General features: G+C 40.4%; 4 protein-coding genes across 4 annotated transcripts; 2 read left to right on the forward strand and 2 right to left on the reverse strand.

Moving 5' to 3' along the window:
- Positions 1-76: 76 nt before the first annotated feature.
- On the reverse strand, positions 77-4,969 carry lamtor1 (late endosomal/lysosomal adaptor, MAPK and MTOR activator 1). The gene is made up of 5 exons (XM_070905719.1): positions 4,742-4,969; positions 3,350-3,495; positions 3,168-3,245; positions 2,442-2,565; positions 77-2,129 (listed from the first exon to the last, which is right to left on the reverse strand). Exons 1-5 carry the CDS (start codon positions 4,781-4,783, stop codon positions 2,037-2,039), a joined length of 483 nt encoding a protein of 160 aa, XP_070761820.1. The 5' UTR covers positions 4,784-4,969; the 3' UTR covers positions 77-2,036.
- Positions 4,970-7,078: 2,109 nt separating this feature from the next.
- sfrp2l (secreted frizzled-related protein 2 like) lies at positions 7,079-9,150 on the forward strand. The gene is made up of 3 exons (XM_070906471.1): positions 7,079-7,604; positions 8,462-8,542; positions 8,732-9,150. The coding sequence occupies exons 1-3, from the start codon at positions 7,079-7,081 to the stop codon at positions 9,148-9,150; spliced, it is 1,026 nt and encodes a 341-aa protein (XP_070762572.1).
- Positions 9,151-11,500: 2,350 nt separating this feature from the next.
- On the forward strand, positions 11,501-12,803 carry tomt (transmembrane O-methyltransferase). Its single transcript, XM_070906449.1, has 4 exons — positions 11,501-11,786; positions 11,878-12,074; positions 12,251-12,373; positions 12,606-12,803. The coding sequence occupies exons 1-4, from the start codon at positions 11,525-11,527 to the stop codon at positions 12,801-12,803; spliced, it is 780 nt and encodes a 259-aa protein (XP_070762550.1). The 5' UTR covers positions 11,501-11,524.
- A 494-nt stretch (positions 12,804-13,297) lies between these two features.
- Positions 13,298-15,897, reverse strand: anapc15 (anaphase promoting complex subunit 15). The gene is made up of 5 exons (XM_070905429.1): positions 15,857-15,897; positions 15,354-15,475; positions 15,211-15,270; positions 14,934-15,074; positions 13,298-14,617 (listed from the first exon to the last, which is right to left on the reverse strand). The coding sequence occupies exons 2-5, from the start codon at positions 15,471-15,473 to the stop codon at positions 14,570-14,572; spliced, it is 369 nt and encodes a 122-aa protein (XP_070761530.1). The 5' UTR covers positions 15,474-15,475; positions 15,857-15,897; the 3' UTR covers positions 13,298-14,569.
- Between the last annotated feature and the right edge of the window lie 969 nt (positions 15,898-16,866).

Below are 16,866 nucleotides of genomic sequence, written 5' to 3' on the forward strand. Positions count from 1 at the left end.
TTACAGAACCAACTACTTCCCAGATACGAGTATTTGAAGATTTATTTAATAAGACACGAGTGCTTATGTTGAAAAGTTTTAATGAATTAATTAAACCAAAAAAACAAACAAAATCTTAAAACTTTTTGGTACTAGCCTAAGATATTACAAACATATTTCAGGTAGTATAACACAGTTGAGTAACAAACAAGACAGAAAAAAAAATGCCAAGAACCCATTGCAAAAAGCTCAAATCAATTGCGTGGTAGAAATAATCACAGCCTTGCAGATCATCCCTTTAGAGACTGAAGAGCGGCTCACCGTGCTCCCTGCCCACGCATACAGTCATATGCTCTCCTCCATAGAGCAAATATACATTTAAAAACAAATAAATAATCACAAAAAGGTCTCGGATCATTTTATCTGCGGTGGTACATAGATTGTTAATGCTCACCCACACTGCTACAATGGTAAGTTTCTGATTAATATGAACAACTCAATCATATTACAATCTGCAGCGAAAAGCTTTGTTTAAAAGCTAACAAATGTAAGCCTTAAAAGTGTTCTTGTGTTTCATAAAAACGTTTGTTATCACCACAAGATCTTAGCCAATCCTGACCAATGAACTCTCTACGAAAAGAGGAACTTCATACAATCCATCATCTGCTTTTATATTCACTCAGAAAATTCTGTACAAAGAAGGCATGAATACACGATGTCTGTCCCGGCACCCTCCACAAACTCGCCCCCTTCATCTCTGTATACTTCCACTGCTATGAAATACATGAAGTTCTGGGATTTGATTTTAAGAGTCTGCCAGCTCATTTTGTTAGTGCTAGAAAACCGCAGAGGACACATTGCTGTCTGTAAACTCGAGAACTTGTGCCCCAAGAAAGCTCCATGTCTTCCTACCCACAGTGACATTAGTAGGCCCACCCAGCACCCCCCCTGCTTGTGTTTGCATCCTCACCCACCATTGGACACCAGCCATGGACAGGTCACTCATAATTTGGCCTCAACTGGAATAACAGATTACACACTGGACAACAAATAGCCAACATGACATGTTTCACTGTCACGTTTTAAACATTATTACAGTGAAATGTGAATGAAATTTACTCAAGTCAGGTTGGTTTACTGGTTCATGTTTAGGTTGTAGTGAGACATGGTTCTTGGTGCAGGGTGACACCAGATTACTGTGGGATGTTTGATGCTCAAATCTTACCAGCATACACCATGACTATAGTGTTACAACCATCTAAATTATAATGACATCTTAACCTATTCTCCTTTTTTTTAGCTCCAATTTTTAAATTGTTTTCTGTGCAAGGAGAAAGTCTAAGGAATGGGCACGGTCATCCCAGGACTATAGTACAGAGTTAAAGACATATGAAGTGCAAACTTTAAGCCATGTTGCAAGTTTTTATCCAGGTAAATGGCTAAAATAGTCAACCATTGCACTTGCACCTATGGTACTGTGATAATTCCCATTCTTCCATGCCAGAGAGATTCCTCATTTCTCCTGTTCCAGTGGAGATTGCATCAAGTATTTACACCAATAGCCAATGCCTTGTGCCCAATCCTACAGCTATGTCCCAGGTGAATACACTGTACATTCTTCCATGCCTTTGCATAACAGTCTGGGGTGTGGAGCTAGCCTTGCCTGCATGAGTATACAGGCTCTGAAAACTAACAAAATAAAGGATGAATGATGCTTTTTCCACAGCTGGTTCTGACAAAGCCTGTTATCCACACATTACGTACAGAGGAGGCCCTGTTGTTGTAAATATGAGATCACACCCCAATGGCCCATCTACAGTAGACCATATTCCCATTGCCCATGATGACAATTAGTCACTGACCCATAATTAAGTACACTAAAGGACAGCCATAGAGTGCAATCCTACATTGTCTCTGTCTTTGTAGCAGTTAGAGGCATAGCTAAGAAGCACAAGGACCAAGATGCTTTAATAAAGGGTGGGCTGGAGGGTGAGGATGCAGAAGTGACACAGAGAGAGCGGGATGGGAGGAACAATATGAGGGCCAGAGTCGCAGAATCAGGGAATGGCAAACTGGACCACCAGTTCTTCTTTAGCATCCACTTTGATTTGAGAGATTGCACTGTAAGCATAAGCTGCTATCTTGGACACCTGAAAAGAAAGAGAGAGATATTTTGAATTTAAGTGAAGTGTGCAAATAAACAAAAAATCACAATTTCACTGAGTAAAACAAGACTAGTCTGCTGTGTGTGACCAACAGAATGTGTTCTTTTAGGTGGACAAAAACATTAACGACAGAAAAGCATTAGATATCTTTAAGATCTATTTTGAGCCACACATGCAGTCACACCCTCACACACTGAAATACCACACAGCTACACATGCATGCGGTTTCCAAACAAGTATCTCTCTGGTGTTAAATGTAGTCAACAAGGAAACACCATATGCCATGAGTATGGTTACCTGCTGAACATCTGAGTATGGCACCAGGTCACTCGCAAGCACTTGGTGGGGCTGGCTGGTGAGGGAGGGGAGAGCGAGGGTTTTCTTCTGGGGCAGACTGTTGCTCAACACAGCCAGCTTTGTACTGAAACAAAAAAAAAACTAGTTGTTGCCTAAACTGTAGTTTAGAGTTTAAGTTTAAAACACATTTGGCCCACAACACATCACCTTGTCTCATGGATTTTAGCCTGAACAAAGCTGCTGTGTTTGGTATTAATCCAGCCACTAGGTGTCATTGTATCTGAGGTTTAAGGTAAAGTTTGAGGGAGTTGGCCTATGCTGTTACATTTTTTTTGTCAAATCACTTCGCCAGTACATGCCTTTGGATATACAACTGTCTCACTTATTAATAGTATTCAATTCATCCAAACATCCCTTTCCCATAATCTATAAATTAGTGAGCTACAACCAGACAACGCAACACTGTAAAGCACCATACAGTGTACATACAGTATGTACAACACAAAGTTATGTTTATAGGCTACCTACATGTATGACTCAGCTGGTTAATGATAACCATCTTCAGATAAGTGCAATACAGACTGATTAATCTCATTTTAATAGCCACCTTTCGTTCAAACAGAAATCCACACCGTTCCCATACCCATACACAGAAAACAAAAAAGAAATGTGCAGAAAAGCGACAGCCTTCCACAACAAATGTTACGCAACTGCTCACCCACATACCTGTATTGACGAGCTTTGTCCATGTATTCATGCTGCTCCATCATGACGGAGTCAGCTGCTGAGACATCAATGATGTTCCTGACATAGAGGAAATAAAAATGGCCACATGAATGACTGCTTTATTATCAGGAAACACATGCAGAATCTGGCTCATCTATGGTTGCGTGAAGTGAATGTCTTACTGTGCTGTCTTGGTGAGGATGGATGTAAGGAGGGCCTGTTCATCTGTCCGCGCTGAGGGGACACTGGTAGTGATCCAGTCGGTCCCATTCGGGGGTTTGCTGACAGGGTTTGGGTGGGGGATCAGCGGCTTACGTTCATCAGGGTCCTAGAACAGGTCAAGCAGAATATAATAAATGATAGTTTTCAGCTCTGCCAAAGAATGTGCCTTCTTTGTACAGTTTTTATAATTCAGCAAGACATTAAACTTGATAAAAACATGGCAATTGAGCCTATGAGATGAAACAAATACTGTTTGATCCATTGAACGTGGTTTCTCCATTGGATACAAAAAAATTATGCATTATGAAAAAAAAGCATTACATTACAACATAGCAACTACATGCATTTAACACACGTTATTACACTCCTTACATACTCTGTTCTAAGCTCAGTTTTGCCTTTCTTCCACTCACAGTAAAACATTAAGTAAAGAATAAACATTTGACTCAACCACCCACTCTCACAAAATTGAACACCTGGATAACAGCTATAACCAACATTACACTCTGATCCTACACTAGTAAAATTGGACTTTAATCGAACAACTAAAAGTAATCAAGTTCACACTGATTTTAAACAACTGTACACATCTAATTGGGTTTATCTGATGATTATCTTACAAATAGACTAATGCACATGATTTGAGTATAACACAGAGAGGTTAGATGTGTGTTTGTACTGTAGTCCTTATGCTACAGTACAGTACTGTAGTCCTTATGCTACTATTAATATAAGGTTAACTGCAAATGAGGGAAGCTACTCTGCATCAAGGAAGAACTGACTTGTTTCCTTAAACTATAAATAGCTAGAGATCTTGAGGGTCATATGACATAAAACACATCAAGATCATGATATCCAGAATATCAATGATTTTTGTTGTTTATGTCACGATTGAATATTCAGTAAGTTACCGGTAATTCAGTTCTTTACAGATACCTTTAAAACAATTTGGTATGCTCAGCCATAAATTACCATGTCCTGCTAATCTTAAAAGTAGCTGTAAATAAGTTGCCATATGTACAGTTCTCTTCGAAACATGTTTCTCTGCCATCAGAGAGCTTCCGTCGTCTTATCCACGATCGTTTATATTCTATGTGCTAACTTCACAGGCTGCCTTGGGCCAGGCCTACCAGAAGGCTTCGGCTAGCAAGCTAAAGCTGCTTTTAGGTGTCATACCACTTTAACTACTAAAAAACGACCATTTGGGTAACGTCGTTACACATTACTCAAATGCATTTTATGTATGAAAAACCCTCGATAAATAAAATAATATCACGTACTTCGTTTCTTAATAAAAAAAACATGGTATTGGTCGGGACAGTTTTAGCCAGCTAACGTTAGCAGCTAACTACCTGCTCTGTGGTCTCGTTCTCGCTGCTGTAACAGCAACCCATGACAGCGTCCGAGGGGCGAAACTATACAACCCCAGCTTCCCTGTTGTCCGTCAGAAACGAGTCTTGTTTATCGTCTCCAACAAACATAAAACGTCTCTCCTGCGTGGTTTTACTTTAGCTTCATCTAAAGGTAGGAAGCTACTGCCAACAGCAGCTCCTCGGACGAGCTATCACATGACAGCAGCTCTGTGGTGCAACAACACAACTACCACTTCCGGTATTTGAGAAGCAGCTGCGGCCTTCATCACGTGAAGTGGGAATTTTCAAACGTGAGCTTTGTTTAAAAAAAAAATAAAAAAAAACATGAGCAGCAGTGGGACAAAAATATTTAAAAATAATAGTTTAATTGTCCCCCGTGGACAAAGCCAAAAGTCCCAGGTTCCCTGCATGTCAATGATAAATTGAGAGAGGAGCCCTTTAGACTTAGACTTTATTTATCCCACAGCGGGGAAATTTACAAGTCCAGCAGCAAAGACAGAAAGGGGCAGAAACACACAGCAGACAAGCACTGTGTCAATTAAAAACCAGAAGTATTAAAAAAAAAAAAACAACAACAATATATATAAAAACAGATATGTAGTTTGTATTGTGCTCGTACAGTGCTTATTTCTAAATTGAATTGTGTTTAATCAAACTACCACAAATCAACCAAAAATGTTACATCATAGGAGTACTGGTGGGCCTCTGGCTCTGCGTATACAGTATAATGACACTGCCATGTGTAGTCTGCTGTGTGCACTGTACTCAATAAGAACTTGGACATGACACAATGGTACATACACAATTTAAAGCGGGCGGTGAGTGGGCAATAGGGCCCCAACAGAAAATTTTTCCCCCCGGGGCCCCAAACATGTTAATTCAGCCATGCTTGTAGAGCATTTGATTACTGATGCATTTACTTGCAAGTATTTTGATATTCAATATACCTTGAAATATACATAAAATGCTTGTCTTACTATGCAAAATAGCATCTACAGCCATACGTGTGAAATGAAGCATTAATGCACTGCACTGTACTTGAGTAAAGGGCCAATTCCACCTGTTCAAGTAGGTCAAGTGGTATTTTTTCTACGAAAGAGTGTAGGAAATTTAGTGAAATACGAACATTGCAAATATTTAATCAAGTTTGAGCTGTCCAAAGTCATAATAAGCTGCCACTGAGCAAAATCAAATAGACAGCAGCAGGAGAAGGAAACAGGATGAGGCATGTTTCTCCATGGAAAAAGATGAAAGGGTCTCTGACACCCTCTGGCTGAGTATGATGACAGAGTACCACACACGCTGCTTCTCTGACACACTACAGTTACATTTATTTCCAGTACCTAATTTCACAATACAGACAGTTAACATTTTTCAAAGCTGTTCATACACGAAAACAGCATCTTATTCTCACTGGTTTCACAATAAATGCATGTAATTACTTCAAAGTTTCTGTAATCACTTATTACAAATATAAGCAAACATTATAGGCAACTGTACTGTCTATTTTATAAATGTTTTCCCTCTTTTCAGAACCTAAAAACTTAAATGATTATGCTGATTGAAGTTATTATGGATCTACAAAGTATTTGATTTTTTTGCTTCCATTACTTTGAATGTGTGTATTTTGTAATAAATATTCTAAAATAAAAAGAGGAAAAGAAACAATTCTTTTGCTGCAGAATTTCTGACAAATGGCTTTAAATACTTTGTAAAATTAAATGAATTTGGCCTGATAATAAAAACTAAATATACATAAATAAAAATACAGCAAATTACTAATTCAAATGCAGATATTATGCATGACATGGATTCAGTTTAGAGTTAGCTAAAGAATTAACTATTCAGGGGACAGAGACACACAGTCACTGTAAACTCGGTCCGATCTTATTTACTTCATTTTCAAGCAACTACAAAAAAAGCTAAACAATAACAATAAGTTGTGTTTCTGGGCTGAGAGAGCACCATCCTCCAGTTCACAGTTGCACAGTCTAGTTTTATGTAATCCTCATTAAAGCTCATGTTCATTTCCAGAAGATGATACAACTAGCATTAAGAATTCAGTCTGTGTCTTCTACAAAGTTTGCAGTTTACAACACGCATGCTAAATTAAAGAAGCAACCAGCATGCCCCCGCTGGCAGACACCAGTCTGATAAGGCTGGGATGGTGACTGGGAGGCGCCTGCCCTCTCATTAACCCCCCGTTTCCTCCACACCTCTTTGTTTACACCTACATGCCGGTCAAGTCCAGGCAGAAGTGCAGAAGTGCGGCAGCTTGGTAGACTTCACTCTGCTCCTGTTGGAACAATAGCAGCTATGTTTGTTTCTGTGCTCGGCTTTGTTTTACTGTTTGAAGTTTCTCATGCTTCTGACACTGGGGCTCCTGCCCAGCTCGGGCCGCCGTCGCTCGGGTTCAGTTCCTCGGTCCGCTCGGTGTGTAAACCTATCCCGAGCACCCTCTCTCTGTGCCACGGGATCGGCTACAGGCACATGCGGATCCCCAACCTGCTCGGCCATGATTCACTGAGGGAGGCCCAGCAGCAGTCGGCGGCCTGGCTGCCCCTCATCTCCAAGCTGTGCCACCGGGACACAAAGAAGTTCCTGTGCTCGCTGTTCGCCCCGGTGTGCCTGCCGGAGCTCAGCGGGCCGGTCAGCCCCTGCAGGAGCCTGTGCGAGGCCGTGCGGGACGGCTGCGTGCCCGTGATGAGCGCGTTCGGGTTCCCCTGGCCGGAGATGTTCAACTGCACCCGGTTCCCGCGCGCGACCGAGCTCTGTATCCCGGCAACCGGAGAGCAGGAGGGGCGGACTGTGGAGGAGGTCAGGCACGAGGAGGCGTTGAAAGGTCAGTGGACTGATCGGTTTTATCCTTTAATTTACTTTGATTGAACTGTCACTCCTCAAACTACCCGAGTAAAGTAATGTAAACTGTCAGATACACAGCCTAGGTTACTTACCACCAAATAATTAAAACAATAAATTTTTCATATATATATTTATGTATGGGCCTGTTGTATTTATATCATACCTATATAACTGTTATTATGTGTATTACATGCACTATATATTCCTATCCTTACTGCAGTATGACCTTTTAAAGTCACAATACTTCCTCAGTCAGGCTCTCCATGTGCACTACAGCACTGTGCTATTATCCCTGCATGTATAGTTTTGCACAATCCGACCTGTATCAGCATGGCAATATCATTGGCCAATACTAGTTTGTCACAGGCATATCTATATCAACACTTATTTCTGCTCAGTCACAAGAAATGTCAATATGTTAAAGATATGTATGAGTTCATTTGGAAAGTCTCCGTTATTTAGTTTGTCCACGAGAGCACTGACAGGTTTATTTTCCAGCCGTAAAATGTACCACTCAGTAGAGCCAAATTTAAGGGATACTTTTCAAAAATGTTTGTTTATGTTAGCGGTCTCAAAAACTCTAATATTGATGTCAGTCTCAACAGTAATCCGTCAGGCTGTAGTACAAAGCATGTACACATATGGCCTAAGGTGTTGTGATGTGTATAATGCATATACCTTTGGAAAGTTGTTTTGTTTTATTTATTTAATTTATAATGGTTCATCTATTTCCTGGCTTTAGGCCTGTTGTAACAACTAAACAAAGTTTTATTTTATCCAATCTTATCTTAAAGTTGTTTTGCATGCCTTGATCCCCCTCTGTTTTCCATCCCCCAGGGAGTGTTATCTGTGATGCCTGTAGTCTGGCTGCTGAAGGAGAGACTGACATCCAGGAAAACTTCTGCCAAAGTCCATATGGTGAGAACAAACTGATGTAGATAATGTAGGATGCAAAATACATCCCTTTTTTCTTTTGAGAATGAACACAGCACAACCTTCTGTATTATTACTCCAATACAAAGCAGGCTGATATAGATAGAGAGGTTGTTTTACAATGTGTCTGAAATGGCACCTGTTAAAATTGTATTCTCTCTGTCTCTGTCGCAGCATTTAAGATGCGTCTGGGCAGTGTGTCAACAGTGGGAGGGGACCGTCAGCTGGTGCCTATGGCTCGCAGCCGCATCCTGAGGTGGGCAGGGGGAGGTGCGGAGAGGGCAGAAGGGATCGGAGGTGCAATGGCCCACAGTGCTTTGTGGCTGCAAGAGGGAGGCACCTGTACTTGTCCTGGCTTAGACTCTTTAGAGACAAACGAAGACAGAGGGTTGGAGGAGGAACAGATGGATAAGAGACAAGCAAAAGAAGGAGGAAAGCAGGGGAATAGGGCCCATGGTGGATGGTACCTGGCCCTGGTTCAGGCTGAAGAGGGAAGACTGGTGCTGACTCGACTGGTGCGGTGGAGCAGAGGGGACAAAGAGCTGAAGAAGTTCATCAGAACTCTCCTTAAACAGTCCTGTCCTGAGCTGTAGACAGGGAGTTCTTAGCCCAATGGACGTTGCTTTGTGGTGGTACGCACTGCTAAATAATGAACAGCTAACAAATAGTTCCCAAATAACACTGAATAAATCAAGTGAGCACAGAAAAATGTAAATGAACCAGTGTTTAAAGATTAGTTCATAGACATCTGTAAATCTGCATACTGGCCTCTTTCTTGATGAACTGTTCCTGATTAACTCTGAAAAAGGTGCTAAATCCCACACACTCAATAACCAATCAAGTCTTCCTTGCATATTATTTTGGGTCCCATCAAGTAAAGCAGTGTATTACTTTACCATTACTCACCATGTTTGTGTTCCCTCATGTAAAATAGAGCATAATTTTACCAAACTGACAAGCAAGTGTTTTTACAGAGAACGATTATTAGAAAAGTCAGAGAGCGGGTGTTTGTGTTGCCTCATCATTCTGGAAATATCACATAGGCAGTGATGGTAAGGCATTGTTACAAAAGTTACCACTACATATGGCATGCAGAGGTTAATGTAATTCCAACTGGGCAATATTTGTGCGTTTTTTTTTTGTATTTTTGTGTACATTTGTGTATATAGAAGAGACAAAATGTAACCCTTTAATCAACGTGTTGAGTAGTTTAGTGGTTTCATGGGTGTAGGCTGACCTCATCATAAGTTTTCTATTGATACGTATTTGGGTTGAAGGAGTGTAATTGTTATTCCTGTAATGATAAAAAAAAGTTTTCTTATGCTACCCATTCTATCACAAAGTCTTAATACTTTACATATAACATAAAACAACAAACACATTAGGATGCTGTCATCTCAAGTCACATCAAAAGAGAAGCAATAAATCATTTAGATCTGAGTTTGGTCTCTATTTTTGCATTTTAGTGCATTTATTTGTACCTAACATGACTCTACTGTAGGTTTTTACATATTTGGTTGATTAAAAAAAACAATTAAATAAGCTTTAATAAAGTTACATTAGATGATACTCCATAAATTAGCTGTCTTTGTGTTTGTCTATTTCTTGATCTTTTCATCATGACTCAGTGAAGAAAGACATTTGATCCCACACTGACACACACCTGTTGATGTTAACTTGATATATCAAATGTCCGTTTTACACTGCCTCTCTCTGTCTCACTGTCTCTGCTCCGATCCACAGCATCGATCCTATTCTAATCTAATCTAGACAAGAAGTTATCTGTCTGCCTGGTCACAAATTACAAAAACTAATGTTTAATAGTCGTAGAGTTAGTTATGTTACTGTCAATGTCTGTTCATTGGAAATAATTACAGGACATATACTGTCATGCACGTCATGCATAAATTATTCACATCCCCAGGTCTCTTACACACACACACACACGCACAAACCTCTCGGTCTTTCTGCACTCATCTCAGCTGAAGTGCCACTTTCATCTTCGTTTTCATCAGCCCTGCTGCTCTGCCAAACCTTTTAGAAAACAGGTGAGTATGTCTGTTTTTCACGGGACAGTAAGAGAGACTTCATTTTATTGCAAATAGTTTGTTATAGCATCCGTTGTGTGTGTGGTGCAGAGAGCCTGTGGAGGCTACAGTTACCTGAGGCAGAGAGCACAGCACTTTCTCTCACATCTACCACAGGACTAAAGCATGAACGAGTGTTCATGTTGCGTAGACCTCAAATTTGAGAGTTGAGAGTAGATTATTCCATTCATAAAATTGTCACTATTGTTTTAGTCTCACAATGGTCTCCATCTTCTTTCTTTGCATTAATTAGAGACCTTTTGTCAATTGTGAGTGGTCTTTCTGCAGTTTTGCTGTAACTAATTCATGGCTTTGATAATTTAGCGCATAGAACATTACAACAGCACCAGCAGCTGCAGAGCCTTGATGCCACAGAAAGAGTTGTGGACTCACGATTTCCCATATTCATGATAAATGATGAGTGGACACTTTCAGCACAAACTTTTTTGCACCTTCAATACAGTATGGTAGTGTGCGCCTCTGAAATGGTTGAAAGGTCTTGCAGCACTAATGGAAGGTTTGAGCAGGGAGATAGATACTCAGGATCTTACTGCACCTGGACATGTTAATATCAGAAGGCAAAATGGCAGTGTGATGAGGTGTAGAAGAACACACTGATTAATAGGTCAAACTAAGGGAGAACCATGTTTCCTATCTGTCACAACCATTGATTTTGACACTTAATCCGCTGCTTAAAGGAATTACTTGTACTCAAAAATGAGGTGATTTGTTGTCTGATAAAGCTGACAAGATGGAATCTGTTGCTCTCTTACACTGCAGAATATATAAGTTGATATAAACACCACTCTACTTCCTTTACTGAGTATAAGTGACACATGAATCTTCTCAGGTGTGTGTGTTTTTCTTTCTACCAGCTAGGATGGTGTCTCCTGCTATCGCTCTGGCCTTCGTTCCCCTCCTGCTGACACTGATTATCAGGTACCGCTACTACTTTGTGCTGTTCTATCGTGCGGTCCTGGTCAGGGCATGGAAGGACTGTGTTACAGGTCTGAGCCGGGAGGAGCGCGCCTACCAGTATGTTCTCACTCATGCCACCCCTGGAGACCCTGACAGCATCCTGGACGCCTTCGATGCTTGGTGCCGCAAGGTGGAGTTCATCAGCAACATTGGGCCTAAAAAAGGTGAGGAGATAATTTACCTCATGCAACAATTCTGTTCATTCATTCTGTTTATGAACATGATTTTAAATGTTTGGTTCCTCTGTGTGTATAGGGAAGATCCTGGACCGACTGTTGATGGAGCAGAGCCCTCTGACAGTGCTGGAGCTGGGTGCTCACTGCGGGTACAGCACCGTGCGGATCGCCCGGGTTCTGCCCTTGGGTGCCAGGCTGTACAGCGTCGAGATGGACCAGAGGAATGCTGCCATCGCTGAGAAAATCATCCGCCTGGCGGGCTTTGACGATGACACGGTGAGACAAGAAACATGCAACTATTTACAACATGCACCCCATGTACTTTGATAGAAGCCCCAAATGACAGGCCATCACCGTTATCTGTTGCTACCTAAATCTGGGATATTTTTATTTCATGTATTGAATGTGGAGAGTATTGTACCTTTGAGACATCCATGCTGTGTGTTCTCCAGGTGGAGCTCATCGTGAATCCATCAGATGATGTGATCCCTAAGCTGCGGTCTGACTATGGTCTGGAAAGGCTGGATTTTGTCTTCATGGACCACTGGAAGAAATGCTATGCCCCAGATCTGCAGGTGACTAGAATAAAGAATAAATCATTAGAAAGATTTACAAAATCCTGTTTTGTAGTTAAAGTTGAAGTTACCTTGACGAGTTAATTACTTTGTGTACGTAAACCTAGTAGAGTTATGAAGATGAATATTTACTTTGAGTTTGCAGAAGCCTGTTTCTTTCAAATAAATACTATTAAAGTACTTTAGTAATATGAAATTTAAATACATGATACTGCCTCTGTGTGTGTTACAGATGCTGGAGGGCTCCGGTCTGCTGGGAAAAGGATCCATGATCGTGGCCGACAATGTGCTGTTCCCTGGGGCTCCAAAGTTCCTCAGACACATTCGCAGGAGCGGCCTGTATGAGTGGAAGGTCCACCGGGCCACACTGGAGTACAGCAAAGGCATCAGGGACGGGATGGCTGAGCTGGTGTACGCAGGAATCAAGTAGATCATGCAGACCAGGATATCACACACTATGACACATTTTAGGAATGGCAATGGGTGATGTGATGATGGTATACCCCATGTTAACACTATTTTTTAAAGAGGACTGAAAGTTATTCCCAAAAAATTAGGTTCACCTGAAAACTGTAGCATCTCAGTATTTTCAGAGATGCATTATATCTCAACTAAAGGAACTGTATGAATGTTTTTCAGAATACCTCACTGCCAGTGCCCTCTCTTGTAAAAAAGAATTATCAGGAAAATAAATTGTCATGTACTAATTTATTTAATTTAACCCCATGTGCATAACACTAGGGGATCTTTGTCACTTGTCACGACTCTGTCATTCATTTTTGTCAGTTATCTAATAAAAATACAAATATCAGAGAAGATTCTTCAAAAAATATCTTGTTTATTTAAACATCACTGCCAAATTTGACAGAAAAAAATAACCACAAGAGCAAATTCATTAAACATGTTATAAAAATGAAGCCCATTTTTGGTGAGTTTATAATAGATGTCCTTTATGTAAAGGTTTAATACTGAAAACTATTGTGTTACCTGTTAAAATATTTCCTGATATTAAATGTTGACTTACATAAAGTCAATTATGGACATGGGCAACACCCAAATCCTAAATTAAACACAATAAACACCAGATCCATATCTTAATTTGTATCTCATAGAACAGTAAATTAATTTAAATCCAACACACAACCCTCACTACCATGTTACATTTTGTGTTTTTTTAATAATAAGAAATTGAAATGTAGAAAACAGAAAAACAAGGTTTCATCAAAATGAATTAATTGAATATAAATAGTCATGGCTTCTGTTCATTTCAGTACAAACAATCACAGCCTTGGTAAGCAATCCTGTCAGATAAACATGAGATAAATTGGATGGACACTCTGTGTGTTCATATTTCAATAAACATTCTTCGGTGGTAATGGCTGCTATTACCTCTGACATAGTTAAAGAATATTAAAATGTGTTTCAACAGGAACTCATGCATTGTCTGAAAATAACACTATTTCACAAGCTTTTATGAAAATTCTTATATCTGTAACAAAAGATTAGCAGCATGCACAACACTGCTATGACCCAGAATTGGACTATATGGTGAAGTATCTGTAAGTCTCCTTCATAGGTAACAAATTATTTAGCTGACTGAACTGTTGTTTGTGCTCGGTCAGCTGTTTGGAGACGCAGTGGCACATGACGGAAGATATGACAAGGTCAAAGTTTAAATGAGAGATCACTGGGCTGAAGCCTACTGCTGCCACTGTGGGTGTGTGTCCCACTGGTTACAAAACAGCAGGACCGTGTGTGTGTGTGTGTGTGTGTGTGTGTGTGTGTGTGTGTGTGTGTGTCTATCTTAGAGATTGGTTAAATGTATTTGAGAGGTTCACACATTGCCACTAACAGACAAGACAAACAGCAGGACATGTGCACAGGCGCTCAAACATACATCCATGCTAGTACTTTAACAACGTGAATGTGTGCCAGGTAGCAACACTCACAGCGATGTCCAACGACGTCCAGGGCCTTCAAGGCCAACTGCAGCTTGACATGAGACACTTGTGCTGGATTTACCAAACCTCCCTCTGAAGGATATCATGGTACAAGCTTTAGTTCTACTATATTCATGTCCTGTTTACACAAATAAAAAAATGTATCTGTGTCATCGACTGGCAGCAGTCCTGTTGTAAGAAGGGAGTAGAACTCCAGTGCCAGACAGCTTGATGGACACTAACATTGTCTTTTATCTTAAATCATCCACTGGTCTTGATCTTGGTCTGGTCCCTCCATGTCCACCTGACAGAAAGAAACCAGCCAGATTAAAGACTTTCATTTTACTGTTTGGAGAGAGGAAAACACTTTGTGTGATTAACAGTCATTCCAGTGTATTTTAGATATTTAGTAACTGTGCCTTCACTTCACTTAAAATGTAATCTACGTCGAGGTTTTTAAGCGCTGTTAGAAAATGTATTCCTTCCACTTCTTAACAGTGTCAAGCCATTTGTTTGGTCAGGTAATGACACTGATGTTACAATCTTGTTGGCCTTTGCTGTCCTGCTGCATTGACTGCAGGGCAGGGAAAAGATTTTCTACAAATCATAAATTAAAGCACCTCATTGATCTCGCCATCATCAGGTGACTCGTTGTAGTCATTCATCTCATCCATGTCCTGCATGTCTTCTTCATCTTCTGAGTCTTCCTCGCTGTCCTCCTCATCCTCGTCATCCTCCTCTTCTTCTTCATCATATCCTGCCTGTGCCACAGTTAAGGCAGATGACATAAATGGAGGGAACTATGTACCCATTGTATGTTTCACTCTAGTAACATAGTGAGGCTGAGCTTAAAGTGCATCTGTTGATTACATCTTAAAGGCTACGCCAACACATTACCTCAAAAATAGGTTTCCCGATGGGCATCAGGTTGTTGTCTTTCTCAGCAATGCTCTGCAGCTGAGGTAGAGACAGAGTGCACACATTAAACTATGAGCATGAAGAGAGTGAGAAAGAGACTGTGTTTCAGCTGAGGTGTTTACCCAGGTTTGGTGCTGCTGCTCCTGCTGGTGCAGCTCGGTCTCGTCCACACAGGGTCGGTCCAGGTTGAACCACAGGGACTCCGTTATCCGGGGGAAGAGAGAGGGGAACAGCGTGGACATGTCTGTCGCACAAGGACAACAACAAGAACAGTGTCAACCAGCAAGTCTATGTGTAGCCACGAGTGGGGACTATGTGCAGGTTTTACACACACAAAACCACAGCGTTAAAACCCGGGTCTTCACGAAAGAAATGGAGCCAAAAGGTATGTGTCGGAACTCTGTAAAACATAACAGCTCACAAACGCAATTTAAAACTACACAGGGCTGGTGGTGGGACACGGTAAGTTAACGTAACATATCGTTAAAGTACGACTTAAAGTGTTTTATGACATAAAAACTTGTAATGTAGTATCACCTCCGCGAATCTTGTAGGTAAAAAATAACGTAATATAATATGCTATTTTACCCGTAATGCACAGCGAAATTATAGCTAGTGTAAGTACCTGTAATTCTCTGGCTCCAGCTTTCAAAATTTTCAAAACAAATTCGGCCGGAAACCGCTGGTGTTCACCTACACATATGTCCGGAGTCATCCAGTCCTGTGTCACTTTGCAAAGTTCCGCTTCTGAAAGTGAAGCAAAAACGAGAATGTACTTTGGCTAATATCAATGGCGGTTTTAAGGTGGGGCATAATACTAACTCTGGACCCCCTCTTCCCCCCTAACTGTGGCGAATAAGGTGGAACAAAAATTAGATGCAAAATGCAAAATCAAAAAATAAATCATTTGTATAGTCAGACCATTTTAGGTGACGGACCCACAGGACATTCTCGATTCAAAAATCTTTGGCGCTGACGCCAACTTACCAAAGTTTGCAACAGTTGAGCTGTGTTAAAACATACTCCGCTATACAAACTTACACAATTACAAGTACATTAAAAGGGTAATGTTTTTCATGTTTGCCTTGGCTAAGTTGATCTAATGTAACTTTTAGGGTAACGGTGATTTAGCCCACGTACCATGTAAGCCCATTTGCAACTTCTGAGTCAAATAAAAAAAATACATAATTTTGTGTGTAGTGTTTCTTCCAATGAAGCTACATGTTAAATAAATGACACCTTTTACATGTGCGACATGTGCCTGCTGCTGATCCCAGAAGAAGTTACAAAAAAACATAAAGCATGATAAGCATGTTTATTTAACGTTTTTTGCAGTTTATATTATACATTAGATGTATATGTTTATCTTATTATCTTATTTTTAACTAACAGTCTAATGGGTGATATCCTTAGTATTGAGTCTCAAAGGACAAAGGCCTTAAATGTGAATCATTTTGTTGATATATTTGCAAGACCACTAAAACCTCCATTGTAGTTATAGTCTGTTTTGTTTTGTTTGTTTGTTTGTTTTACATTTTTCACTTATCTTTCCCCAGAGAGGGAAACTTGTGAGTATTCTTGTGTTTATTGATATATGTGTATCGTTACTCTTTTGGAGAACCAAACCTAATGGGG

Source organism: Enoplosus armatus, chromosome 5, assembly GCF_043641665.1.
Source record: "Enoplosus armatus isolate fEnoArm2 chromosome 5, fEnoArm2.hap1, whole genome shotgun sequence".
Classification (NCBI taxonomy): Eukaryota; Metazoa; Chordata; class Actinopteri; order Centrarchiformes; family Enoplosidae; genus Enoplosus; species Enoplosus armatus.

What these genes read in the sequence shown, in the direction of transcription:
- sfrp2l (XM_070906471.1), top strand. Translation starts at nt 7,079, where the DNA reads ATGTTTGTTTCTGTGCTCGGCTTTGTTTTACTGTTTGAAGTTTCTCAT. An exon ending in GCACGAGGAGGCGTTGAAAG is followed by an intron (nt 7,605 to 8,461) that starts GTCAGTGGACTG and finishes TCCATCCCCCAG; the next exon opens with GGAGTGTTATCTGTGATGCC. An exon ending in CTTCTGCCAAAGTCCATATG is followed by an intron (nt 8,543 to 8,731) that starts GTGAGAACAAAC and finishes TCTCTGTCGCAG; the next exon opens with CATTTAAGATGCGTCTGGGC.
- tomt (XM_070906449.1), top strand. Translation starts at nt 11,525, where the DNA reads ATGGTGTCTCCTGCTATCGCTCTGGCCTTCGTTCCCCTCCTGCTGACA. An exon ending in CAACATTGGGCCTAAAAAAG is followed by an intron (nt 11,787 to 11,877) that starts GTGAGGAGATAA and finishes CTGTGTGTATAG; the next exon opens with GGAAGATCCTGGACCGACTG. An exon ending in GCTATGCCCCAGATCTGCAG is followed by an intron (nt 12,374 to 12,605) that starts GTGACTAGAATA and finishes TGTGTGTTACAG; the next exon opens with ATGCTGGAGGGCTCCGGTCT.
- anapc15 (XM_070905429.1), bottom strand. Translation starts at nt 15,473, where the DNA reads ATGTCCACGCTGTTCCCCTCTCTCTTCCCCCGGATAACGGAGTCCCTG. An exon ending in AGCAGCAGCACCAAACCTGG is followed by an intron (nt 15,271 to 15,353) that starts GTAAACACCTCA and finishes TCTCTACCTCAG; the next exon opens with CTGCAGAGCATTGCTGAGAA. An exon ending in ATGATGGCGAGATCAATGAG is followed by an intron (nt 14,618 to 14,933) that starts GTGCTTTAATTT and finishes TCTTTCTGTCAG; the next exon opens with GTGGACATGGAGGGACCAGA.
- lamtor1 (XM_070905719.1), bottom strand. Translation starts at nt 4,783, where the DNA reads ATGGGTTGCTGTTACAGCAGCGAGAACGAGACCACAGAGCAG. An exon ending in AGAACGAGACCACAGAGCAG is followed by an intron (nt 3,496 to 4,741) that starts GTAGTTAGCTGC and finishes GACCTGTTCTAG; the next exon opens with GACCCTGATGAACGTAAGCC. An exon ending in GACAAAGCTCGTCAATACAG is followed by an intron (nt 2,566 to 3,167) that starts GTATGTGGGTGA and finishes TTTTTGTTTCAG; the next exon opens with TACAAAGCTGGCTGTGTTGA.